General features: G+C 53.4%; 1 protein-coding gene across 2 annotated transcripts in view; it reads left to right on the top strand.

The window, feature by feature from the left end:
* The window catches only part of RALY (RALY heterogeneous nuclear ribonucleoprotein), a 118041-nt gene that overhangs the window by 72840 nt on the left and 17802 nt on the right, over nucleotides 1-27399 (top strand). The window contains exons 3-4 of one of the 2 annotated variants that reach the window (XM_082292891.1): nucleotides 25673-25827; nucleotides 25958-26222. In XM_082292891.1, coding sequence (XP_082149017.1) covers nucleotides 25967-26222 — 256 coding nt within the window. In that variant the 5' untranslated portion in view covers nucleotides 25673-25827; nucleotides 25958-25966. The remainder of the gene's footprint in view (nucleotides 1-25672; nucleotides 25828-25957; nucleotides 26223-27399) is intronic. The other variant, XM_082292890.1, reaches the window with a different exon arrangement.

The following is a 27399-nucleotide window of genomic DNA, read 5'->3' as shown; positions in this document are numbered from 1 at the left end:
TTCACAACTCCCGTTGTCTAATCCTACTCATCCTGGATAAAACCCCAACCCACTTATATTTCCTCTAAATGGAGGCATTTCTCATCCACACTCATCCCCCTGCAAAGCAGTGTCATTATCCGTGTGTGGTTGGGCACAAAGCTCTCAGATATATTTTGAACATCTGACATTTTTCCAAGAATAAAGAGTAGGAGAGTTGGAAAATGTTTGCACACTTTTCCTTCCCACTTCTTAACCTCCAGGGAGCAAGCAGAAGATATTCAGTCCTTTCGGATGGTAATGAAATTTTGTATTCTGAAAGGAAAAAGTAACAAACAGAAACATTTCTCTCCCCGGCTGATGCTGTGACTTTGTCTTTTCATTTGCCATCGCAGTCACTTTGTTCCTTTCATCTTGTTGAGAAGTTTGTCCTTTTGTCACACTGGGTGGGTGGAGTGCCTGAAGTGCTTTAAACACAAGATAATAAAGTTTCTTCTGATCTTTCCAGGACCAAGTGAGTCCATAGTGGAGGTGCCCAAGAGAGGAGTGGTGTGGAGTGAGGAGTGCAGCTCTGGGCTGGGCTGGGCTGGGCTGGGGACTCTGAGACAGGGCCTGTCCTCTCCTTATGCCTCGTTTACCATCTTGGCCTCACGTCCGTCATTCTGGCTCCCAAAATCACCATAACCAATAACCAACAATAAACTGGAGTGTGAAAACTTTTAATTCAAACTGTGAAGAGGAAGCACTGCTGGACATGTTCATCTGCGTCCTCAGTGCTGAGCAGAAGGGAAATTGGATTTATCATCATTTTATCATCATTTCCGTGTGGGTGTGGCACTTGGGGACACAGTGGGCTCAGCAGTGCTGGGGAAGCATTTGGACTCAGTGATCTTAGAGGACTTTTCCAAGCTAGATGACTCCATAATTAGGTTGAGTCCAGGCAGCGTGCTGGTGCTGGTGCAGGTGGTGGTGGCTGTGCATTCCCAAGTGGAGCATCTGGGCTGTTCCCAGGGTTTCAGCACTTTGGGATCAGGTTGCAGAAGTCAAAGCAAGCTCCAGGAGAAATAAATCAGGGCTGCTTTGGGAAGGGATTATTAAGCATTATTTTGTTACTATTGCTGCTGCTTGTCTGGTTCCCGGAGCTGCTGCAGGGTGGGAATGAGCAGCAGCCTGTGCAGGTACCGGCAGGTTGGGCTGTGCTGCCCCTGGAACTACCCATGGGAAGAGCCACAGGCTCTGTGCCAAAACCCCAGTCATGATCCCACTCCTTTTCCAGCCCCTAAGGGATGTCCATGTGCAGGTGTCACCCCACTGGAGGACAGTGACCTCAGCCCATGGTACGGGAGGGAAAACCAAAGCATGGAGCTCCTGAGGGACAACCCAGGGTCCCCAGGGGGGCAGAGGCAGAAGCTGAGTCAAGTCTGTGTCTCATGGGTCTCAAGTCAGTCCTTTATTCATTTCATCCCACTGAGCATGGAATCGTATCGTGGAATCCCCGACTGGTTTGGGTTGGAAGGGACCTTAAAGCCCATCCCATTCCACCCCCTCTGCCATGGACAGGGACACCTTCCACTAGCCCAGGCTGCTCCAAGCCCCATCCAGCCTGGCCTTGGACACTGCCAGGGATCCAGGGGCAGCCACAGCTTCTCTGGGCACCCTGTGCCAGGGCCTCCCCACCCTCACGGAGACATCTAACACTTAACCTAAATCTCTCCTTTCAGTTTAAAACTGCTCCCCTGTGCCCTGTCAATCTCTGCCTGTGTAAAAAGTTGCTCTGCCTTTTTTTCACAAGCCCCCTTTAGGCCCTGGAAGGGGCTCTGAGGTTGAACACCCCCAGCTCTCCCAGCCTGGCTCCAGAGCAGAGGGGCTCCAGCCTTGGAGCATCTCCATGGCCTCCTCTGGACTCACTCCAGCAGCTCCAGGTCCTTGTACAACGGAGCTGGACACGGTGCTACAGGGGGGGACTCACAAAGGCAGAGGAGACTCAGCTACAGCCCTTGGGTGTAACTCAAAGCTTTAGGCTGTTTTGGCCTTGGAAGAGTTTTGTCCAAGATTCTGGCTGGGATCTTGGGAAGGTCTGAGCCAGTTTTTCGAAGCAGGATCCTTTAATCCAGCAGTAAACAGTGCATGCCTACTGCAGATGGTGTCTAACCCATTAGAGAGAGATCCCCACACTGCTTATTTACCTCTGTCAGAGCTTATGAAAGAAAAATAAATGCTGTGGGATTAGTCCCCTAATGAATAGACCCGTGTGTGCATGCATGTAGTGCAGCATCTTACAAGTCCATCTCAGTAGTTTTTAGGCCTGAGAATGAAAGTTGTAATGAGGAAAATATTGATTTTCCCATAAAAGGGCTTTAATCAAATGCCCTGACACCCCAAGGGGGACAGAGCTCTGCTACAACACCAAATTGCGCTTCATACACCATCTATTTTTCAAACACTGTATAAATGAGCCTGCCCACTGGATATATGAGAGTTCCCAGGTGTCATACATCACAGGAGCAGGGAGAGCTGGAAGGAGAGCCAGTGCTGCTGGCTCAGGAAGGGAGTGGTGTGGCAAAGCAGCTGGGGAGCTGTGGGCAAAGCAGGCTTGTTCTTCCCTTGGGCAGGACCTGCAGCCAGATGAGGTCTAATAGAGGGGTGCTTGCTCAGCCTTCAAAGTCCTGATGGGCCTGTTTGGCCCTAAATGAGGCTATTTGTTTCTTCCTTGGGGCTCTAAGGTTTCCCTGGAGCATTCTCCCCTCCAGGTGAACACTCCCAGCTCTCCCAGCCTGGCTCCAGAGCTGAGGGGCTCCATCCCTCAGAGCACCTCTGTGGTCCCCTCTGGACTCACTCCATGTCCTTCTGATGGTGGGGGGCCCAGAACTTGGAATTGACAAACCTCTCAGGGTCTGGGGTTTGCTCTGTGCCAACACAGGGGCAGAAGGATGTTCATTGCTGCTCAAATCAGCAAACTTGAAAGGAGCTTCAAGGCATTGGCCCTGAAGGCCACACTTCTCTTGAGAAAAATAGAGCAGTGGGGACCCAGATGAAAGCTTTGCCTTCAGGAGCCAGTTCAGGCATTTCTGGGAGCCAGTCAGTCTCAGCAACTTGCATGATTAGCTTTAGTTTTCATTGCTTCCATATTTCCTCCCCACCAGCCTCTTCTGCCTCACCTCACCCTACTGTTGGGAAGTTCTTTGTTTATGTTTTGGCTTAAATCAAATTGCCTTGGCTTTGTAGCAGGGAGGCAGGAAATATTAGCACTAGGGAATCAGTATTCTGGAGGTGCATGGCACTGCTTTCTGAGTGCTTATTTATCCATCCTGGAGGAGGGGAGGGTGAGCAGTGTCTGTGCCTCATTGTCCTGCCAGGAGCATCCTCCTGGCCCAATATCTCCCTCCAAATGGAGCTGGGTGCCAGGGTTCTTCCAGGAGTTATCTGAACCCCTTGCTGATTTGATTAGAGCAGTTTGTCCTTCCCTGCCACACATAATTCCTGTGATGATGGCTCATTTTTCTTGGCTGTAAGTGGAATTGCAGCAAACAGATCAGTTGTCTGGCTCTTCCCCGCTGATGGATCATGCTGCTTCCTCCCGGTGCCCGCGCTCGCTGGCTTCACTCCTCTGCTCCACAAGAAATACTTCCCTATGCCCAGTGCTCTCTGTAAATCTCACCTGGGGCCTGGAAAGTTTGGCAAGTGCTCTGTCAAGTCACACTGTCCTGGTTACTGAAGCCTCCTCCTCTCTGAATCACCAGCTTTGCTGTGCTCAGGCTGGGGAAGGCTGAGTCCTGCTGGCTCCAGGCAGGATCTGTGGGCACACCCTGGGCACACAGAGGGGCAGAGAGGCACAAAAGCCACCCTTGTGTGCCCCAGGGCCACCAGCAGCTCCTCTGAGGCGGCCAGAGGCTGCTTGGAAACTGACAGAATCACAGAACAGTTTAGTTTGGAAAAGCCCTCTGAGAGCATCGAGTTCAGCCATTCCCCCAGCACTGCCAAGGCCACCTCTGACCCATGTCCCCAAGTGCCACATCCACAGGGCTTTTGAACACCTCCAGGGATGGGGACTCCACCACTGCCCTGGGCAGCCTGTCCAGTGCTTGACCACCCTTTCAGTGATGAAATTTTCCCTGATCTCCAACCTAAATTGTCCCTGGTACAACTTGAAGCTGCTTCCTCTCCTCCTGTCCCTGTTCCCCGGGAGCAGAGCCCGACCCCCCCGGCTGCCCCCTCCTGTCAGGGACTTGGGCAGAGCCACAAGGTCCCCCCTGAGCCTCCTTTGCTCCAGGCTGAGCCCCTTTCCCAGCTCCCTCAGCTGCTCCTGGTGCTCCAGCCCCTTCCCAGCTCCATTCCCTTCCCCGGACACACTCCAGCACCTCAATGTCTTTGTCATGAGGGGCCCAAAACTGACCCCAGGATTTGAGTAAAGAGAGGTGGCCAGTGCCCTGGTCCTGCTGGCCACACCCTGGCTGATAACTTGGTGACAACCCCAGAAGTAAATCAGGAGCAAATTACAGAAAGCAGCAAAGTCCACCTCCAAAATTAGGGACTGAAGGAGAACCGTATCAGGAGCATTCCAGGGTATGATTACAGTGATTATTGATTTTTCTGCCGGATTGAACCATGGACCAGATTAGGAAATCCAGTCCCTCTCTGGAAGGCACAGAGCAAATGATCTGAGGGACAAACTGGCTCAAAGACCCTATGATCATGGTCAGGCTATTGGGAACTGGAAACCCCAGTGCAGCATCCTTGCTTCCCACCTTCTCAACTTTATGGATGGGATTTTGGAATTTAATGGAGGCACTGGAAACTACTGAATTCCATTAAGAGTCCTGATCTGCCTTAATTTAACTTTGCACAGGGGTTTTGAAGTTTAAGTAGGTTAACAGGCTTAATACTCCAGTTCACAGCCTCTGGTGTGGCCCTGGTTTTGTTATGGTTTATGGCATTGCAGGGGAGGCTGAACTACATAAAAATGCGCATCAGAATTTACACTCTCAGATTGTCAAGCATTCACAAGTGTCACAGGGTTAATTACAGAGACCCAGACCATTCTCACTTTCTCCTTCCCTTCAGATGTCATGTTTACTCCCTTCTCTGCGCTGACATGTCTGGACTTTGGGTGGATTTTACGAGCAGAAGTAATGTGTGACTGTAGAATAATGTGTGACTCCAGCTCTGCTCTGTTCTGTGAGAGATGAGTTGGTTAAGATGCATCAAAAATCATCCAAAATGGCTTTTTTGCCTGGCCATTACACACCATGGAAGGTAGAGGAGCCCCTGGCATAAGTGGCCACTTGTGAGGGTGGGGAGGCCCTGGCACAGGGTGCCCAGAGAAGCTGTGGCTGCCCCTGGATCCCTGGAAGTGTCCAAGGCCAGGCTGGATGAGGCTTGGAGCAACCTGGGATAGTGGAAGGTGTCCCTGCCCATGGCAGGGGTGGGAATGGATGAGCTTTAAGGTCCTTCCAGCCCAACCCATTCTGGGATGCTGTGAGAAGTGAAGTGGAAGCAGAGCAGATGCCTCCAGAGGCAGGAACCCCTCCAAACTGTCTCAGCAGTGTTGCACACGGGGGTCTCACTCTGAGTCCTTTATGTGCTGGGATCTGAGGGGGTTTCTGGATATGGTGCAGCTGTGCCCACAGTCATGGTGGGCATTTGGAGATGGTCTCTACAAACCCACAAGGATGGTGAAAGGCCTGGAAAGGCCATATGAGGAGTGGCTGAGATCACTTGTTTTGTCCAGCCTGGAGCAGAGGAGTCTGAGGGGTTGCAGCTCCTCCCAAGGGGCAGCTCCAATCTCTGCTCCCTGTGGCAGGGACAGCACCCAGGGAAGGGCTGGAGCTGTGCCAGGGGAGGGTCAGGCTGGAGATCAGGGAAAGAAAGGTTCTTCCCCCAGGGGGTGCTGGGCACTGCCCAGGCTCCCCAGGGAATGGGCACGGCCCCGAGGCTGCCAGAGCTCCAGGAGCGTTTGGACAGCGCTGCCAGGGATGCCCAGGGTGGGGTTGTTGGGGTGTCTGTGCAGGGCCAGGGGTGGGACTGGGTGATCCTTGTGGCTCCCTCCCGGCTCAGGATATTCCAGGATTCTGTGAGAGTGAGGCTTTCACTGCAGGCACTGCCTGGATTCCTGGCATTACAGAATTACCTGGGATACACAAGACAGCAGGGACTGAGGATGGAGAAAACCATGCTTGAAAGGGCCACTACAGAAAGGAACCTACCCTGGGAATTACTTCTGCAGGAATTGCATTCATGGCCAAGAAGAAACCTGCAGAAACAAGCCTGGGGAGCTTTTATCCAAGTGTCTGAAAGCTGTTAGCCAAAGCCAGGATCCTGCAGCCTCTGCAGCAGCACCCATCCTGCCCATCCCTTCTCTCTGCCTGGGGAGAATGGAGAGGGAAGAACATATTCTTGACCTGTAAACCCTTCCTTGGAAAGCCTCCAAGAGCTCTTTCCACCCCCTCCTTGTTACAGGCTCGGTTAAATTTTGGTTTAACCAGGGCTGGGTACTAAACTGGCCCAAGCTGCCCATCAGTGTGGGAATAGCACAGCCCTCCCAGGGCAGGATGGAGGTGAAAACAAGGAGAGAGCCCACACTGCCCACATGTCTGTGAAAATAAAATATCTGCACTTTACTCCTCCTGCAAGTGCTCCACCAGGACGTTTTGGGAGTAATGCTCAGCCTACTCCAAAATACAATTTGTAGTCAATGAACTACTCATGTGGAAATGTGCTTCCCGACTTTGCTCCAGCAACACTTTATTCATTGTGTTCATGAACCCATGTCCTCTGCCATCCTAGCAGCCCCCTTCACTCTCCTCACCTCACTTGTAAAGAAGAGATGCTTTTTGTCTGCATTGTATAAAATATACATTGGTACTTCCACATGGGATGGGCCAACCATTTTACTGGTCAAATAACCTTCCCTCACAAGGAAATCTTCCCACTGTCCTGTGGGAGAAAATCCTCGCTCCATTCATTTTTAAACATCCTTTGTAAATTAAGACCTTGGTATTTTCTAAAGCCCCTCACTTCCCTGCCTCATCATTTATAAGCTTCTAATCCCTTTAATCTCTCTAGTCAGGAGGCGTCCAGGCAGCAGGGAGCTTTGTAAAGGTGTGGAAATCTCCCCAAATTCCTGTGTAATGCCCTCCTGCTCTGCTGTGACACCTTCCCCGACTGCGGGGAGCACAGAAGGGCAGTGCCCAAAGGGTGGGATCATGATTTCATAAGCTGAAAGCTGGTTAAGAAGAAAGGGATCTCTTTCTAAACCCTTTCTTCTCCCACCTTTTGGGAGTTTTACCCCTCTCCACCACATTCTGGATGGATCATGCCCCTCTTTGGCTCTGGCACCAGCACAGGGCCAGGACGGTGCTGCTGAGCTGCCCCTGGCATGTCACAAACTCCACGTGAGGAGCTCAAGGCACAACCTGTGCAGAGCTTCAAGGTGGCCAAATTTGAGCTTGGCTGAAATTTTTCCACCTGTACCTATTTAATGCCTGTATTTGCCTATCTCCTCCCCACTGAGCTCCACTGCATTTTCCAGAGGCTTTAACTGATGATTTAAATAGAGTGAACAGTGCAGTTTCCAGAGCAGTTTTGTTGCCCAGATAGACAACTAACTCTGAAGAGTAGAAATGAAATGTGATGGTGGCATGAATTGTGTCATCCGTGGCTTAGCCACAGAGCTTCTGCAGAAGTCCACTCAGTCCTTTGGTTTCACAGCGTTAGATTCAGAAAATCATGGAATTATTTGGGTTGGAAGGGACCTTAAAGCTCATCCCATCCCACCCCCTGCCATGGGCAGGGACACCTTCCACTAGCCCAGGCTGCTCCAAGCCCCATCCAACCTGGCCTTGGACACTGCCAGGGATCCAGGGGCAGCCACAGCTTCTCTGGGCACCCTGTGCCAGGGCCTCCCCACCCTCACAGGGAACAACTTTCTGGGCATATCTAACCTAAATTTCCCCTCTTTCAGTTCGATCCCATCCCCCCTCGTCCTGTCCCCACAGCTCCTGAGGAAGAGTCGCTCTCCTGCTTCCCTGCAGCCCCTTCACACACTGGGAAGGTGCTGGGAGGTCTCCACACAACCTTCTCTTCTCCAGGCCGAGCAGCCCCAGCTCTCTCAGCCTGCATTAGGTCTTTGCTTTAGCAAAGCTCAGTCCCAAATCCTAGGGACTTTGGCCTGAGCGAGGATCCCAGATTTGGCAGTGCTGTGCAGAGTTTGCCGAGCAGGCTGGGCTCAGAGGTCCCCTCATCCAGCCTGGCAGGTTGCAGGGGACACATCAAAGAAGCACAAGTGTGACAAGGAAGCACAGGAGCAGTGCTGGGGACGTGAGGAATGGGAGCCTTGGTGGGGACATTGCCACGTCTTGGTGACCTGCTGGACGTCACATCTCCCTTTCATATCTCCCTCAGCCCTTCAGGCCCTGTTGGTTGTGGGACCAGTTGTAAGGTGCCATTTCCTGTAGGAGCTTTGCTGGGCAGCCACACCAGGAGCTCTGACACCAAGAACTGGCCAGGAAGAGCAGCTCCTGGGGCAGCTGAGACTGGCTTTGCTGTCCTGGAGCTGTGGGAGCTCTGGGCTTTCTCTTTCAAGCAGAGGCTCTGGGGAGAATCTCTTGTGGCCTTGAAGGGGGCCTGTAAGAAAGGTGGGGAGACACTGGTGCAGTAGGACAAGGGGGAATGGTCTAAACTGCAGGAGGGTAAATTTAAGTTTGGTATAAGGAAGAAGTTTTTCACAAGAGTGGTAAAACACTGGCGCAAGGCACCCAGAGAAGCTGTGGCTGCCCCATCCCTGGGAACATTCATTGCCAGGCTGGACAATGCCCTGAGCACCCTGGTCTGGTTGAAGATGTCCCTCCCCATGGCACAGGGTTGAACTAGGTGACCTTTAAAGGTCCCTCCCAACCCAACCCAGTCTATGATCTCAGTGAAGCAGAGGTCTGTAATTCCATCAGGAGCCGGTCTCTGTGTGGGCACACAGGTAGGTGACAGCTCATGAACCAGAAAAGGGGAAGTTCAGAGCACCCATCTCAGATTCTGTACCTGGCCACCTCGAGTTTAAACTCCCAGGTTTGGGTTCACAATGAGAATTGAACCTTGAACGAAACACCAGAGTGTCTCTTCCCTGCTCCGTTTAGTAATGCCAACTTTCCTGGTGCTGGACTGAAACTGGGATTCGTCTGGTGATAGTGGCTGTCCAAAAATGAACAAAAACATGGATTTAATTTCAAAGAGAATGGAAAGTAGGTTCTAAACATCCTTTAAATGGGGGAACTTGTAGTTTAACAGCCAAAGGCACATTCTTAGATATTTTAGATGAAGAGTTAGAACTACCACAGGCTTTAGCAAGGCAACTAGACCACCTGCTTCTGCCAGGATGTCCTGGTGCTGGCAAAGGGAGAAGAACCCCTCTGGATGTGAAGCTGGAGGGAGACAGCACCATGTGCATGAGCTGTCATGTGTGTGATAAGTTGCTGAATAAATTTATTAAGTCAAATTATCCCTTAATCTGACCACCTGTGTAAATCAGGCCCTGGGACTGCCCTGAATTCCATATTAAAGGAACACGTAAGAGGCAGCAGGTTTTTTAGGAAGATCATCTGCCTTGCTTTAAAAGCAACAGAGGATCTGTCAGAGCAAGAAGCCTCTCAGGCTGATTATCCCCAGCATGGAGTGTTTCACCTGGTTTATAATCTGACTTTGTCTGGCCTCATCCTCCAGCTGCTGGGTGTTGTCATGGCTCCATAATGGCACCTCCAGCCCTCGCCAGCTCTCAGAGTCAATGTTCAGATCTCAGAGTGAAAAACACACGCCCCAAGACAAACATCTTAAAGAAGTCTGAGTTTATTGATACCTCTTTATCTCCAAAAACCCATTTTAGGATCTTGCTCTAAAATGATCCCTCTTGACTGGACAAGCTGTATCTCAGACGTCTGTGGGGTGATCGGCATTAATGACCCTACAGACGTTACCTAGGGCAGGTATCAGTGCCATCCCTGGCATTTACAGGCTGCTTTTCAGGTGATTCACAGCCATGAGCAAACATTCATGGCTTCATCTTGAACCCAAAAAGCAACTCCGGTGGGCTATGGCATGGGGAGGTTAAAGAGAGGTGACAAAAAGAGGGTTTTTCCCAGCTTTCCCATGGAAGGTGTTCCCATGGGTGCTCCAGAGGGGGAGGTTTTCATCTCCTTGTATGAATGCTCGTCATGCAGAGCCCTCCCAGTCTGAAATGTCATCCTGAACTGGCAGCCAGTCCCAGAGCCTGGGTGAGCCACAGAGACGAGGAATTCACTAACTCTGGAGGAGGTGACTGCAGGGATGTTCCCTCCTGTCTGCTCGGGAGCGAGAGGTCGTCTGGGCAGGGAGTGCTGTGGCCAATGCCTCTGCAAAGCCAGGGAGACAAACACCACCATTACAAGTTCTTCCCTCACCCTCTTCACTAGTTTGGTTTCTAACAAAAAAAAAAAAAAAAAAAAAAGCATTTTTTAAATGAACACTTTTTATTCCTGTCATGTCTAAGGGACATGGACTAGGGGTGAGTTTGGCAGTACTGGGGTAACAGTTGGACTCGATGATCTTAGAGGATATTCCAGCCCAAATAACCCTAAGATTCTGCAATATTTGGGGTACGTTTGCTGAACGTTTGCAAAGGCATCATGGGGAGTTGTGGTTCACAAAATCAAAATGAATTTCACAAAGCCACCTAGCACTGGGAGAAAGTGCTGGTCACCAGGGAGTTCCCAGTACAGCCATTGAATGGGAGTGCCAAGTGCTGCCATTACAGACCTCACCTGCAAAGAACCAAGCAGCTGTCACTAATTTAACAGAATGAAAGCCTTGTGGATGGAGTGGGGTTAGGAAAACACTTCAAAATGGTATTTTCTTCATTTTTCTGTCCTTAGTGTTGGCAGTGTACAGCAGTGAGTTCCTAAGCAATAACCACAGGTGGTACAGAGGTGTTGGCATGTCTCAGACTCTTCTGTAAAGTATAAATGCATAATTCCCTGCCTTTCCCAGAACCAGGGCGTGAGCAGGAGTGTCACAGGGATTTATGGGTGTCGTGGCTGTGGGTGCATCAGGGGGGTGTTCCTATGCACAACCAGCACCCTGGCAAAGTGGAAGATGAGGGAAAGGCTGATATCCCACTACAGTGAACCACGAAATTTCATAAACCAGCTCAATTTCCCCATTCAACTGCATCAGCTTCAGTTCATCACCGAGCCAGGGCCGGGCCCCTGGTGTTTGTGTGGAGGAACAGGGGCACAGTTCACAGCAGCTCATTTAGCACTTGCAGATGAGCACTCACCAGAGGAAATGAGTTTGTGTTGGCTGCTCAGGGTTTATCCATGAGGGTCAGTCCCAGATTCCCTGGGGGTTCATCATCCATCACACTGGAACAAGCCCTGGGCATCTGAGAGCTGAGACTGAGCCTTCAGCACGTGTGGAAGATGCTCTGGAGCAGGAGCAGCGTGGGGCCTGCAGTCCTGGGGGATGGAAATGACAGAGGCAAACTCATCCAAGCAGGGCAGGGGGAACTCAAGGTTACAAAAATGAAATCATTCTTCTTCTGCTACTTTCCCAGCGACTGCTACTGTTAAAATGAATAATTGTGGAGCAGCCGTGTCCAGACAGATCTGTTTCTGCTCACAGCTCTTTGTGACAGTCAGAGATGCCCTGCACAGTCAGGAAAGCAAACAGAGCTGAAAGTCACGCTGGCTTGGGTGAGCCCCCAAGGGTCTGTGCATCAGTGATGGAAGGCACAGTCCGAGGCAGCCAGGTTTGCTGGTAAAAGGTCAGTTTTGACTGGGTTAAATAGGATAATACAGGGTTAACAGGATAAATCCCTGCCTGCTTTCACATGTGGTCAGTGAGGGTGAATGAAGAAGGATGATCAGTTTTGGGGTGTGAGGATGTCAGGCACACACGGGGCAGTCAAAGGCTGTTCTTTGTCATCTCTGCAGGTGTCACAGGCAGGGCTTGGGTGTTGGCCACTGCCAGATGCAAGACAGAGCTCCTGACACCTGTCTGGTCCATCGTGGCAGCCCCACAAGTGCAGTGCCACATCCCTGCTCTGATGTGGCTCCCCCAGGACACCTCAGAGGGCTCTGGGAGAGGAAATTTGGAGAGAAGCTGGTCTCACAGGTTTTAGCGACAGGTTTTGTTGCCTAGGAAAGCAAGGTTTGCTGTTGTGAGTGCTCCCTCCACCAGGCCCAACAAATTAAAGCCAAACAGGAAATGTCCATGGGCCATTACCCCTCTCCCAGAGGAGGCTGAGTGTGATGAGGGCCAAATTGCCATTTAATGGGATCTAATTGATTTTATAAACTGTTGTGTCAACAAGAAGCTCTCCAGGGTCCCCTGGCAGTTTGACATGTGACGTGTGGCACTGGGAGAGGCTGGGAGGCTCCAGCTTTGTGTGTAACCCCACACTGGGGCTGGACCCCGGGCGAGGGCTAGAGAAAGGATCTGCAGGACCTGGAGAGCTGCCAGGACTCGGGGGCCAGCAGCCCGTGGTGTTTGGAGCCTTTGTAAGCGGGAGCAGGAGGAGAGCCTGCCTGGTGTGGGGAAGCTGCTCAGCACCCCATGGGAAGGGCAGAGCTGAGCATCCCATGTTGGTGAGGAGCTGCAGGGTCCCCACAGAGCCTGCCCTACCCTGGCAGGGAAATCGGGCTTTACCGGGATGCCTCCATCAGGATGATCCATGGGGAGCCACCTCCATCCCAGAGCAGAGCCAGAAGGGTCCTGCACCCTCAGCGCTGTGTACACCTCCAGCTGCTCTCCCAGCAAGCTCTCCGTGCTCCTCCTCATCATCAGGAGGAGCTTCCCTGGATGGGGGACACTTGCAGTGGCTGCAGCCCTCAGCTCCTGCAGCCCTTCAGCCACATCTCCTGCGTGGGAGATCTCCACCTCCCCAAAGCTGGGCCCAGGGCTTGCTTAACATCAATAAGGCCACATGTCCCTGGTCCCTGAGGCTGGGGCTGTGGCAGGGAAGTCACCAGCTCTGAGGGATGGTCCCAGCAGCTGTGAGGACATTTCTGTAGCTTTTGTTTATGGATTCCGGGGGCCCCTGGTAATTGGAACGTGGCAACTCCTAACACATAACAGATGAGGTGCTGGTGGAGGGGATTTGTCATTGCTTCACTCCCCTACAGCGAGAAGGGCTCATAAGTCACAGCTGAAAAATCTGTTGATGACTTTTAAACTTCATTTACAGAAAAGAATGACCATAATCAACAAACAGTGATGGGCTGCTAATCTTGCTGGATTATTAAAGGGGGGTCTGTGTCTTCAGCTCCTGCTGTGGGAGCTGAATGCAGTCCCCAAGAAGGGCTGGCAGGGAGTGAAAGGATGAAAGCAGCATCAGCAGAGAGTCCCAAGAGCCCTCCCAGCTGTGACCCATCATCCTGGCATGCACGACTGGCAGGCTGATGCTGATGGAGCATGAGAGCAGCAGATGACGTGCTTTGATCTCAGCTTTGGCCCAGAGCCCGCTGACGTCGCAGGGAAATCCCCAGACCGTCAGTCCCCGAGGGGAGCACAGCACCCTCTGCAAAGCCAGGCTTTGCTTTAGTCCTTGCATCCATGTAGAACTGGGAGAGGCAAAGGCCAGTGGATCTGGAGCAGGATTTGTTATTTTTCAGGAGAAAAAGGAATGGCTACCACCATAGACCTCGCTATAGCTGGCCCCCTGAGCAGCTCAGCCAATCTCTAGATCTCCTCCTCCCACCTGAGATGCTTTCCATGGAAAGAGGGTGCCTCCCCAATCTCTGTGGAGCCTCAGAGATCGAGAGATTTGGCATTTAGACAACCAAACCTCAGCAAATCCAACCAGAAGTGAAGTGGGAGCCACATCCCAGCCACTCCACAGAGATTTATGTCTTAATACTTCATGTCATTCTGCATATTGGAAGTGTCTGAAATAATTGTGAAAGGCAATCAGCTGGTAATTAACTCAGAGAGAGGAAAGGAGCAGGGCAAAACCCTCAGCTGGTAAAGGTTCTCAGTGAGGCTCCCTGAGGCTCCTCACCCCATGTCCTGCTCCCCCTGGCACCAGCCCAGTCCTTGGGAGTGAGTGGCTGTGGTGGCACCTGTGACATGAAGTCCTTCAGCAGGTGAGAGGACAGTCAGGTGGTTTTCCCTGCAGGAGAACAGGGACAAGCATTTTGAAGGATCAGTCTGGTCTGGGTCCCTGGGACCCCTTTGGTCTGGGTGGTGACTGTCCTACTGTCCTCAGCTCATGATTTTGCCCAGTCTCCTGGCACTTGGGGCTGTGCTAAAATCCTGAGGGACGGGAAATCCCTGATTTCTGCTCATTCATTCAGAAGGACCAGCCACAGCCCTCCTGGCTTGGCAGAGGTGGCCTGGGGGATGAGCAGGACCAGTTTGGCTGGGAAGAGCAGCACTGGGGTGCTAAAGAAGCTGTGGCATCACGATGCAGGACCTCTGCTTAAGAGATGAGGTTAATGGTTGGACTCGGATGATCTTGGAGGTCTTTTTCAACCACAAAGGCACTGGTGGAGCTCAAAAAGGGATTCCATCAGTGAAGCTTGACCTGCAGCAGCTCCTCTTTGGGAGCTGGGTGGCCCTGGAGGCAGTTAAATTAAATTAATTGGCAGCATGAAATGGGGGCCTTCCTGCAGCCCAGGTTTTCCCTCTAATTCAGCGTTGCCCTGTGGTGAGAGATCCACATGTTCTTCCCACAGGAACCTGGCCTGGGAAGGGTAGGATGTGACCCAACCCTGGAGCCTGGGAGAGCTCTTGGATATGGCCAGAGGGGTTTGTGTGAGGAGGAGAGCCCTGGGCTTGTGGATTGGGGCAGGAGGCTCCTCTGTGGCCAGGCTGGGAGCCCTGCTCATCCTGCCACGTGTGGGACGTGCTGAGAGCAGCAGCAGCAAGGCCACGTCATTACCAGCCAAGAAAATTCCCAGAAACTTCCCTTGGTTTTCCTCATCAATAAATCAATCACTTGCTGTTCAAACAACAGTGAGGCCGGGTGGGGGAGTGTTCATTAAGGAACATCAGAACCCGTGGGAGTGGGAGAGGGGGATGGAAACATTGTGGTTTTCTGTTAGGCTGGGAATGATAAAGAATTAAAGAATAATTCTCAAGAAATTAGTCGTGGCCAGCCATTAATGAGCATCTCGGTTACACACTAATGAGCTGCCTTCAGCTGCCTGTAAAAAAGGCCTTTAATTAGATTAGTGCATGTAGCATTGTCCAGTGCCTGGTAGGTAATCACCAGGTTTTGCACTGGTGGGATTACGGATGACATTCTATTTAATTGCTGTTTCCTTTTCATTTTCTTCCCCCCTTTTTTTTTCTTTCTTTTGAAGATTCTTTCCTCCAAAGAATTTTGTTTCTATTCTCCAGCAGAACCTAAATGTTATCCATGGAATTCTGCATCTGAAAGAGCTGCCAGACTGGGCTTATCTGATTCAATTGACCTTTAAAATTTATTTTGCTTCTGTCAAAAAGAACGTTGGTCTGTTCACAAGAGATTTCTGCGATGATTGGAAGCAGAGACTGCTGAAAACTCCACTTGTTGCATATTCTGCAATCAAAGGATGCTCCTGTTTGGGGAGGGAGGGCTTCTAGGAGAAAAGTGCCTTAATTTAAAATACATTTTCATGGAGGAAATGTTTTCAAAGACAAAACTTCAGCCTTGTCAAACAGGTGGAGTTGATGGATGCCCCATCCCTGGGAATATTCAAAGCCAGGCTGGATGAGGCTTGGAGCAACCTGGGATAGTGGAAGGTGTCCCTGCCCGTGGCAGGGGGTGGAACAACTCAATCTTTAAAGGTTCCTTCCAACCCAAACCATTCCCTGGTTCTCTGGGGTACAACACAATCTCCAGAGGGGATGCAGATGAGCAGCTCTGGCGTGACCCCACACCTGTGCAATGAGTTGTGCAGCATTTGGGGCAGCCCCAGATGTGTAGGCACAAGGCAGGGTGAGGAGCAGGGATGCTGCAGGGGCTCCTTGGATGCCTCTCACTGTCCAGCTCTAGGTCATCCTTTATCACACTTATTAGGAAGGATTTCAGGCTCTAATGAATAGGTTTTTAAGCTTCTACAGACATAAATAATATATAGGACAGATGGTAACGAGCCACAGCTATAAACTAAGTGCTGACCCAATAGACTTTGTGACCATTGTACCTTTAACAGCTGATTAAATACTTATTTAGGCAGCTATTGATTATTTATGGCTCTGTTATGGAGCATTTCAGACATTTAAACCAGAGCCAGCTTTTCAAAGGATTGGCAGGATTTCTCCAGTTTGAAATGACTTGTTTTAATTAAAAATTCAAAAAGGAGGCTCTCTGCACAGTGAGGTGGAGAGTTGAAGGAAGGCTGGGGGGGAGCCAGTTCTGTCCCCAGTGTCCAGGCACAGACAGCCCTGCATCAGCCAGCACTGAATCCCAGATTTGTGGGGCCATCACTGCTCCTCCTGGGGGTTAAAGGAGCTGATGCTGCTGCTGGCACAGAGGCAGCAGCCCAGGTGCCATCACCCAGGTGCCATCACCCAGGTGCCATCAGCCCAGGTGCCATCACCCAGGTGCCATCAGCCAGGTGCCATCACCCAGGTGCTGTGGTGATGCTGTGCTGGAGCAGCTCCAGGCCAGGATGCTCCCAGTGCAATTCCCCGTGCGTCAGCCGTGCTGGGAATGAGGCAGGATCAGGAGCTGGAGGCAACCCTCCTGCAGAACCCACATCTGCCTCGGGGGTCAGGCTGCATTATTGCTGACGTCCTGCAGGGAGTGTGTGTGCCCTGAGGAGCCAGGCCTGCCTGGTTGCTCTCCCTTCGTGTTTTCAGTCTGAGTTTGGGATGGTGCAGCCTCCACCTGAGCGTGGGGAAGGGGAACAGGGTGGGGAGCAGCTCCCCCCCATCACCCACCCCATAAACTGAGTGGAGCAGGCAGTGAGGTCAGGTTATGAACAGGGATGGGAGCCCCAGGTCCCTGGGAGTATCCAGGTGCCTGCAGAGGCAGGAATGTCTGGGAATGTCCGGCTGCTCTCCCATGACCGGGGGGTGCAGAGGCATCACAGCCCCTGTCCCTGGGGGCTGTCCCCGGCCTGGGGAGTGCCAGCTGACCCTGCAGGTCAGGTGTGAACAGCATTTCCTTCCTCCAGGGAAAACACAGGGTGGCAGCTGGGCTGAACCTGAGCCTGCCTGCTCAGGGGGGAGCCCCTGTCCTCGGGCAGGACGTGGTCCCCACATTCCCAGGAGGTATCTGGGGGTCAGTGGGGATGCACAGGGGCTGCATTGGTGCTTTCTGCATCTCAGCTCCAGCCACACAGCCCTGATGGGGTGGGCTGGCCATGGAGAGGGGGTAGGGGTGGGGGGACAGCCAGGGGTCCCCAGCAGGGGCTTGGTGCACCCCCACGGGACCAGGAGGTCAGGGACTGCCACTGCCAGAGCCTGAGCCTCTGGAGTGATGCTAGAGGTGGCCTCAAGTAGTGCCACAGGAGGTTTAGATTGGATGTTTGGAAAAATTTCCTCATGGAAAGGGTTGTCAAGCACTGGGACAGGCTGCCCAGGGCAGGGGTGGAGTCACCATCCCTGGAAGTGATCAAAAAGCATGTGGATGTGGCACTTGGGGCCATGGTTTAGTGATGGGCCTGGTGGTGGTGCTGGGGTGGATGCTTGGACCTGATGACCTCAGAGATCTTTTCCAACCTTAATGATTCCATGGTGTGCAAGGTGAAGCCCTGGGAAGTGTTGGGACAAATTCCCAGGCCCTGTACAAGGAGCCCCTTGTCCGATGGGAGAGGGGACAGCCCAAAATGGCACTCGAGGGACCCGAGGAGCTGCTCTGTCTGCAGGGAAAGGATCCTCCCTTACTGGGATGTGCTTGGTTGCACTTTACAGGCAGAACAAGGTTTGCAAAGAGACCCCACAACTTCACAGTCTGGCTCCTGCTGAGCTCATCTCCAGCTTTCCAGCCCTCCCAGCTCCCAGCACAGCAAATATTCCCCCAAAAGACAGCCCTGGGCCTGCAGAACCAGTCTAATAATTGTGACATCTTTGTCTACCCCTTTTTTTAATAACTTCCCAGTCCTTTAACACTCATGTTTGGGAAGATTGAAGCTGTTTTCCCCAGAAACCCCAAGCACTGGTTTCCTGCCAGTTTATTCTGTTTATTGGAGCACACAGCAGCGAGCAGGATCTTCCTGCTCTCTCCGAGGAGGGCTGAGCCCTCCAGGTTTCTGTGCAGGACTTGCTGGGGACTCAGGAGTTATTGAAAAGATTGCAGGGTTTGTGTTGGTTATTAAACCAATGCTTCCGAGCTCGGCTCTCATGTTTGGGGACTCACTAGGAAATTACTCAGGGCTCTCCAGGGAGGAATGATTGGCACTGGAGGTGGCAGGGACCGTGCTTCCCAGGGCTTGTGCAGCTCTGTGTTGCCAATGGAGCTGAGCAGGGCAATCCCTTGTCTCACAGCTGGCTGTGTTTCTCTTCAAAACTTCCTTTTTTCAGCTTAAAGGGAAAGAAAAACCAAACAGGAGCAGGTTGCCCAGAGAAGCTGTGGCTGCCTCTGGATCCCTGGAAGTGCCCAAGGCCAGGCTGGACGGGGCTTGGAGCAGCCTGGGACAGTGGAAGGTGTCCCTGCCATGGTAGGGGGAGGAACAGGATGATTTTTAAGGTCCCCTCCAACCCAGCCATTCTGTGATCCTGTGATTCTCCTAAACCCCTCAGAGCCAAGGAGAAGCTTGATGGCTGCCCGAAGTGAGATCTTCCTGTGGAACAGACCTGCCAGTTTGTGCTAGGGAATGTTAACTGCCCAGGCCTTCCCTAAAAATCATCTTTCTGGCCACTTGCAAGAAAGTGCAAATCACTCCCTTGGTGGATTTTTGTCTTCCAGTGTAATGCTTCTGATTAAGTCTTTAAGTTCATAGAAACACAGAATGGTTTGGGTGGGAAGGGACCTTAAAGCTCATCCCATCCCACCCCCTGCCATGGGCAGGGACACCTCCCACCATCCCAGCCTGCTCCAAGCCCTGTGCAGGCTGGCCTTGGACGCTGCCAGGGATCCAGGGGCAGCCACAGCTTCTCTGGGCACCCTGTGCCAGGGCCTCCCCACCCTTACAGGGGAGAATTTCTTCCTGATATCCAATATAGACTGGCCCTCTTTCAGTTTAAAACCATTCCCCTGTGTCCTGTCACAACAACCCTCCTTAGAGTTTTGTCGCCATCAAATTCCAGAAGTTTTCTGTGCTGCTCCCTTGCAAGTGGCAAGAAAGATGTTCGGGAAAGATTTGGGATGAAAGCAGCGAGGGCAACCTCCAAAACGCAGTGAGGTCAGGATTGGGGTGTGCCCTGTGCTGGAGTACCTGAGATGGTTAAAAGGACCTGAACAAGGTGCACCCCACTCACACTGGAGCTCCACAGGCTGGAGCATCCATCTGTGCTGGCAAGACAGGTTGCTGGTGCTTTTTCCAATACCCCAAATGCCAAATCTGCCCCAAACCTGGCAGGGACCAAGTTTGTCCCTCTGCTGCGTGCTGGAGGTCCCTGCAGGATGTCTGCATTCGTCAGACCTCCAAACTGGAAAAACGTGTTGCTGGTGTTACTGGGAGGAGAAGTGGGCAGGATATAAAAGCACATCTCCCCTCCTGTGAGCAGATGTGATGAGAGGGGGAGAACAGCCTGGCTGCTGCTGCCACAAAGAGCTCCTGCAGGACACGGGGGTGCCGAGGCTTTGCTTTCCCTTCTCCTCCCATGACAGTTCGTCATTCACACGGGGCCCCTGGGGTTTGCAGCCACCTGGCTCTCAATTAACCAGCTACTCTGGCAAACACGGCACTGAGAGCAGCGAGGGGACAGCTTATCAGCACACCAGTGCCAGCCTTGGGCTGTTTCTGGGTGGAATAGAGGTATTTTTAAGGGATTCCTGCATGCTGGCAGCAGCAGGGACAGTGTGGGACATTGGTGCCAGGTGTGCTGTCACGGGAAGAGAGGAGCAGCAGAGGCAGGGAGAGGAGTTTGTTGGCATCCATCCCCCTCCCAGCATGGAACAGGGGTGTGTGCAGGTGGGCACAGCCTGTGCTGGGGTGTGGGTGCTCGCTGGGACCTTGGAGTGGTCCTCAGCACCTCTTAGAACTGGCACAGGAGGTCCCTGACTCTCTGGGGTGCAAAGCTCAGTTAATCCCTGTTGTATTTTCTTCTCACCCAGCAGTGGCACACAAGGTGCCCTTGTGCCCAGAGGGCTGAACCTTTGGAGAATCCTGGGTAAATCCCAGGCTGCAGAGGTGTGTGAAGGGTCAGGGTGCAGGGATGGTGGTCTGAGGGTGCTGAGAGCCCAGCCTGGGTGCAGGTGGATGTGCTCCTGGGGCACCGTGGTGTGGCTTCACTGCTGTCCCCTGAGGACTCACAGGGGCTCTCCCTGTGCAGAGGGGGATGGCACGGGCAGGAGGGAGGGAAGGAAGGAACCAAGGAAAAGGGAAAGGGAGTAGGTTTAGGTTGGATATTAGGAAGAAATTGTTCCCTGGGAGGGTGGGGAGGCCCTGGCACAGGGTGCCCAGAGAAGTTGTGGCTGCCCCTGGATCCCTGGCAGTGTCCAAGGCCAGGTTGGACATTGGGGCTTGGAGCAGCCTGGGACAGTGGAAGGTGTCCCTGCCTGTGTCAGGGGTGGGATAGGATGGGATGGGATGGGATGGGATGGGATGGGATGGGCTTTAAGGCCCCTTCCACCTCAGATCATTCTGTGATTCTAGGAAGGGTAGAAGGAAGGAGGGATGGAAGGAGAATTCTTACTCCTGGCAACCTCATCCTTAAGTCTCCTTGTGTCTTTGGGGGCATTTGGAGCTGGGAGTGCCACTGTAATGTCTCTGGAGGCTTTGCTGAGGCTGGGGGCACACACCCCTTCACCCCACACCTCTCCTGTCTGAGCCTCAGTTTCCCTTGCAGAAAACAGGGATAATCCTAATACTCTGTCCTTGATGTTCTCTGGTGTCCTGGAGGTGAAGAACCTCTTTACACGTTCATTTATTCATGTCCAAGCATTATTCCTTGCTGCCTTCTGTCTTTTCTCTTTTCCAACTCCAGCCCATCTTGTGGCAGTTGCAGGCTGGGGGCTGAACAGTGAAATCAGAGCTGTGGAAATGCTGCCGATGGTTGTTGGAATCTCTGTCTGAAAGCAGGAACATGTGTGTGTGCTGTGTGGGTGTTTCTGACCAGACACATCACCAAGCTGCTCTGCTCTGACTCAGCCCTGCTGGATTCTCCATGGTGTATCCAAGTGGTGGTGGCTGGAGAGGCCACTCTGCTCCCCAGTTGTGGAGCTGGGCTGTTCCCGAGCTGATTTCCAGCTCTGCTGGATTTCACCTGGACATGGCGCAGAGTGCAGGGAGGGGGAGGATGAAACATTAACAGCCATGGTTCAAATGTCCTTTTCCAGCTGTTACTCTAAGGAGGCCAGTAAATGATGCCAGGTGACTGCTGTGTTTAAGAAGAAATCCAAAATGAGTGGAACAGGGAGGCTGATTTCTCCAGGGAACGCTTGGCTCGTGGGTGGGAGCAGCAGAGCACAGGGTGCTGGAACACGCAGTGCCCAGCGGGCTGTGAGACACCAGCAGTGGGGCCCAAACTGTCAGAGCATTCCCCAGCCTTGGCCTTCCCTTCTCCCTGCTGCCAAATCCCTGCTGCTTGCCCGGGCAGGGCCAGCAGAGCGTGGGCAGGTGGCCCTGGAGAGCTCCCGTCTGCAGCGACGCCGGGGTCCCGTGGCTCCCTCCCAAGCCCTGCCCTGCGGTGTCGCTGTCACCTCTCCTGACCTTGGCTTGGCCCTGTCCCATCTCCCATCAGCCCAGGCACATCCCCTGCACAGAGCTGCCGTGTCCTGAGCTGGCTCTGGAGCCACTGGGAATTCCAAGGGAAAGGCCGTGCTGAGGCATGGGGATGCTGAGCTCCCCACGCCATCACTGGTCCCTGCAATGCGGGGTGGAAGTTGCTCATCCCACATCCAGCTTTATGGGATTGTTGGGATGCAGGTAGGCAGGAGAGGACACAGCACAGGGAACAAGCACAGCACGTGCTGGTCCAGCTGCAGGGAGCGTGGGGAAGGTCACGGGAGCCAGACAAGGAGGGTGTGAGCTGGGGATGGGCAGCAGGGACCTGGGAGAGGCCCAACCCCCCCCAACTCCACGGCAGCCAAAATCTTCATCTGGGGAGATGCCTTAGAAGATTTCATTCTCCAACTGAAGATCCCCCTGGGGCCTTCCTGCCCGCACCTCAGCTTCATCCAGGTCTCTTTTTCTTTATAGCAAACCCACATGGGGAAGGGTCCAGAGCTGGCTCGTGTGGCACCTGCTGAGAGCCCATGAAATTTGGGGGAAAACACAGTTTCATACCCCCACCCTCCCCACATCCCACCTGAACCCTCCAGCCAGCCTGTTCCAGCCCAGGCACAGAGGCAGCTCAACCCACATCCCTCCTACACAGGCTTGAGGAGCTCAGCCCCTGACGTAGTTGGGGTTTGCAGCTGCAAACAGCTGGGCAGAGCTTCAGGCTCTTGTCAATAATACCTGGCTGGGGTGATCAGTCCTTGGGAAAGCTTTGGGCTTTCCCTGGTTTGGGACTGGGGGTTAGCAGCAGTGAAGCTCTTCAGTGTTGGGCTGTGAAAGCAGAGCCAGAGGTGAATTTGATGTGAGTGCTGTGTCTGATTTTGAGGAAGAGAACATTCCTCAGCAGTGCCTGCAGCAGGGCCAGACCTGGCAATGCTGCAGCCAGATTTGACCCAGCCACTTGTTTACTGTGCCAAAGTGACATGGGTGGTGTGTGCCCTCACTGCAGGAAGGCTTTGGACATGGTCTCCTGCAGCATCCTGGCATCCAGGTGGGACACAAGCCTGGATGGGCAGCTCCCAGGGCAGTGCAAGTTGCATGGTGGGCTCCAAGGATGAGAGAAGGGCTCAGGCTCTGCCCAGGGACCAGGGAAATTTCTCTGGAGGCTAGGGGAAAGGAAGGCCATGGGTGGGTACAAAATGTATTGGAGACTTGCACAGACTCCAGCAGATGAGGATGGAAAAGTGGAAGTGCATCCTGTAAAGGGGAAGCAGCTTAGAGGGACCAAGGATGTCCCTGTGGCATGGCCTGGGGTGGGGGAAAGAGGTGCCAGGGCAGGTTGGCTCTGAAACAAGACAAAATGGGCTTCAGGAGCTGGAAACTCCAGGGCTCACCAGGTGTAAAGCCACGTGCTGGAGTCACTGGCGTGGCATTGCTGAACCCGCAGGCAAAGGAGGACCATGGGTTCACAGCAGGTCTGATGTGTCCTCGGGGTAGCAAGGCCACCCAGGGACCCCTGGCTGCAGACACCCCACCTGTGTGCACGCTCTCTGAGGGTCCTGCACAGCCTCAGCCCCTCCCAGCACGATCAGGATGCAGATTCCCTGGGAACTGGCCACCCTGGAGCAGCCTCCAGCTGGTTGCGGTGCAGGTATTCAGGATTTCTGTGACATGAGTCTTTGAGGCTTAAGCTGGGTACCCAGAGTGACCAAAGAGCTGGGAAAAGCCTCCATTTCTCCCCATCTGCAGCAGGAAAGGGGCAGTTTCCTTTGGGAACCTCTTCCAGGTGGCACTGCAAAACTAAATTCACACAGAGAGCATTAAACAAGGGTTGATGTAGGGGTGGAAGTTGGAGCAGCACTTGCCAAAGGTTGAGAATTGAATTCATTTAGATTCCTTTGAAAGTCCTCTCCTTTGGCTATTCTTCCCAGTGTTTTTAGGAAAACTGCCTGCCAGGAATTGGTTTTAAAGTAATAGAACAAAAGTCTCTGGCTCTTTTAATCCATAAGCGTGAAGGGGAAAATACAACGAGCCAGACTCAGACAAAGTGTAACTTTTTTTTTCATTATTATTGGATTTAGCAGGAAAATTATTTCCAGCCTCAGTGGCAGGTTAATGGAGTCGCAGGGGCTGGAGCCAGAGGAGATTTATTGTGGAGTCACATCCTCACAGAGAGGCTCAGACTTGCCAGGTGTCTCCAGTGCTCTGTGTGGTCTGGCTTTAAATGGTGCAAGGGATGGAGTGTCCAGCTCCTTGTGCTCCCAGCTGGAAAGGTGAAGGAGTGCCCCTGGCACAGAGCCCATTGCTGAGGGATTGTTCCAGCATCCTATGGCTCCTGGGTTAGGCTGCAAACACCCTCTGCCTGTGGGGCTGGGGGAGTGTCCTCCCATGTCCCTGTCCTGGACTGAAATTTCAGATCCTGGGATTTGGAGCAGTGATGGTGAGCCCTGACACAGCGATGCTTGTCTGTGTGGGCACCCTCGGGCAGAGTGGGACTGTGGCAGGAGCAGATCCCAAGGGACTGGGAGCTCAGAAGGGAAAACATCCACCCCCTGAGGAGCCGAAACGGGGCTTCCCTGGCAAAGGGTGAGGTGGGTGTGGTGATGTTGTCCCCCTTAACAAAGAGAGAAGTGACCAGAGATTTCGTGTCCTGTGGGGAATCTCTGTGCAGGAGATCACAAGGAAGAAGCAGGACTGGGGCTTTGGAAAGTCTTGGATGCGACCCCAAAATACTGTGGCTTTTTGCCAGGCTCTGCCTGCCAGGGCAGGAGTGTAGGAAAGGAAACTTTGTGCTTTAGGGCTCAGCAGAGCTGGAGCATCCCACACTGCCCTGCCAGTGCCTCGGGCAGGCCGGGCTGGGGGCAGGCAGAGCCTGCCAGGACTTGGGGACCAGGGGGACAGGGTCCGCAGGGGCTGCACCTGCCACTGTCCCCACCTTGGACCAGGCTGCTCAGACTTGGGCTCTGAGCTCAGAGAGCCAAAACCCCAAAGCCAGGCAGGGTCCAGCTCTGCCCAGTGCCAGGGCAGATGCTGGGGACCACCAGGCAGGGGACACGAGGCCCTGTGGTAGCAGTACAACCCCTGTGGCAAGCTCGGGGACCTCCAGGAGTTGTGGACGCACTGGTGGAGTTGCCCTTGGGAGTGGGAGCATCTGTGGGTGCTGCTGGAAGGGGCTGGGGAAGAGCAGCACCTCCATGTGCATCACAAAACACCTTGCTCAGCTGCCGGGTAAATCCCACACCGTGTGTGTGCAGCACAGCAGTGACCCCAAAGCATCCCTCGGGGTCTGGGAGCTGCAAATCAAGCTGATCTCTCTGGACAGCTCTGGGTTTTGCTGGAATTTGAGCAGCCAGCTCACCCTGCCTCGGATTTCACACAACTTCCAGCCCTGTCCCTTGTCCTCAGAGGGCAAAGCTGTCCCCACAAGCTACCCGGGGCACGAAGCTCTGCGGATCCTGCCTTGCAGCTGCCGGAAGGGGCTTGGAGTGGCTTCCAGCTGATGCGGCTGATGGTGATTTCCAAGCTAACAGTGACACCTCCTGTTTGCACAAAATCCAGCCCAAAGCCCGGCGGCAGGCAGGGTAGTGCAGGTGCCATCAGGAGCACACAGGCTGATCACTGCTTACATCATTTATATCCAGAAATCCCAAGTACCCTTCCAGGTGCAAGTGTGGCCCCACAGGGATACAGCCATCCCTGAGCGCAGTGAGGGCTGTGCTGAGCTGGGAGGTGCTGGCAGGCAAGAGCCTGGAAAAGCGGGCATCAACCAAGGTGCTGGATGCAGACTGCTTCAAAAAGAGCAGTTCTTTGAGTTGTGATTCAGCAGAGAGAGGTAAAAGCTTTGGTATGACAGCATTAAACCTTTTACTTAGATGTGAAATTGATTTAAATCTTGGTTTCTCCCCTGCATGCAACTGTAGAATCACAGAATACCCTGAGATGGAAGGGACCCACAAACATCATTGAAGTTCAACTCCTGATCCTGCACAGAACTGACTGGGTGTCAGCCTGATCAATTATTTGCCAGCAAGAATTTAGGATTGACTGTGCCAGGGGTCTCCCAACACTCCTGGAGGTGGGTTCTGCCCCACTGTGACCAGTGAAATTGTGGAGCCGCTCCCTCTGCTGCGAGATTTGTCCCCCATCCCTCCCTCTATCTGGGAATTCCCTTGCACACCTTCCTGACTCCCCACCTGTCCTTGCAGGCATCCAAGATGTCCTTGAAGGTGCAGACGAGCAACATCACGAACAAGAATGACCCCAAGTCCATCAACTCGCGGGTGTTCATCGGCAACCTCAACACGGCGGTGGTGAAGAAGTCGGATGTGGAGACCATCTTCTCCAAGTACGGCCGCGTGGTCGGCTGCTCCGTGCACAAGGGCTACGCCTTCGTCCAGTACTCCAACGAGCGGCACGCGCGCGCCGCCGTGCTGGGCGAGAACGGCCGCCTGCTGGCCGGCCAGACCCTGGGTGAGTCCCCTCGCCAGGGTGTCCGGGGAGGGCTGGCTCGGCTGGTCCGTAGGGGATGGGGAAGGGATGGCCAGTGCCCGGTCAAACTGGGATGTTGGGTGTGCAGAGCAGCTCAGAGAGGAGCCGGTGAGGACCGAGTGATGAGGCAGGATGAGCAGGAGGCGTGGCGGGGCACGGAGCTGGAGAGCAGCATTCCAACAGCACCCCCAGGCAGGAGCTGAAGGCTCCCAGCTCACGTGTGGGATGGGATCAAAGGCCTGTGTGACATCGTGGCCCAAAACCTCAGCTGTGGGCTGTGATTGTAGAAGCCAAACGGCGAAACCACGGTTCTGGATCATCCCATGGCCTCGTCCTTGAACTGCTGGGGAAGAACAAGGGTGGGGAAAAGACATTGCCTGGTGTTAAAGACATGGATAGGACAATGGGGAAGGGCTTCCCCCTGCCAGAGGGCAGGGTTAGGTGGGATATTGGGAAGGAATTGTTCCCTGTGAGGGTGGGCAGGCCCTGGCACAGGGTGCCAGAGAAGCTGGGGCTGCCCCATCCCTGGAAGTGTCCAAGACCGGGCTGCATGGGGCTTGGAGCAGCCTGGGAAGGTGTCCCTGCCCATGGCAGGGGGTGGAACAAGATGATCTTTAAGGTCCCTTCCAACCCAAACCATGCTGTGATTCAGTGATTCCCTTCCAGGACAGGCCTTACCCTCAGCCTGTCAGGAGAGCTGATATCCAGACCAGCTCAGCCTGACTTCAGCCAGCAGATGTGAAATGAGAGAACTCCCCCCCCACGTCTGCACTGCTGTGGGATGAGAACTAACAAGCAAATCCCCCCCAGCTGCACCCTTGCTTTGCAGATTGCTCTGAGGAGTCATATTGTGAGATGTCCTTGTCACCAGCTCCAAGATGAGAATTGGAACTGGGGACAGGATTTTTAATGAAAAATGGTGATTTCCAAGCCTGCTGCAGGCAGTGGGCACCCAGGAAAGCAATTTGCAGCCCATTCCCACCCTGCTGCTGGCACAGCAGTCCAAGGTAAGAAGTTGTGCTGAGGCTGTGCTGCTTCCTCTGAGGTTTATCTGGATACCAGAAACTTCTGCTCACTTCTCTTGTGCTCCAGAGAGCGGAGCTGCAGACCTGCTCAGTGTGCCAGGAATACTTCCAGCCCAGATGTTGCCCACATGTGC

Source organism: Coloeus monedula, assembly GCF_965178545.1.
Source record: "Coloeus monedula genome assembly, chromosome: 17".
NCBI classification, from domain to species: Eukaryota; Metazoa; Chordata; class Aves; order Passeriformes; family Corvidae; genus Coloeus; species Coloeus monedula.
Note: the sequence above shows the minus strand (reverse complement) of the source record. Positions and strands in the feature narration are given on the sequence as shown.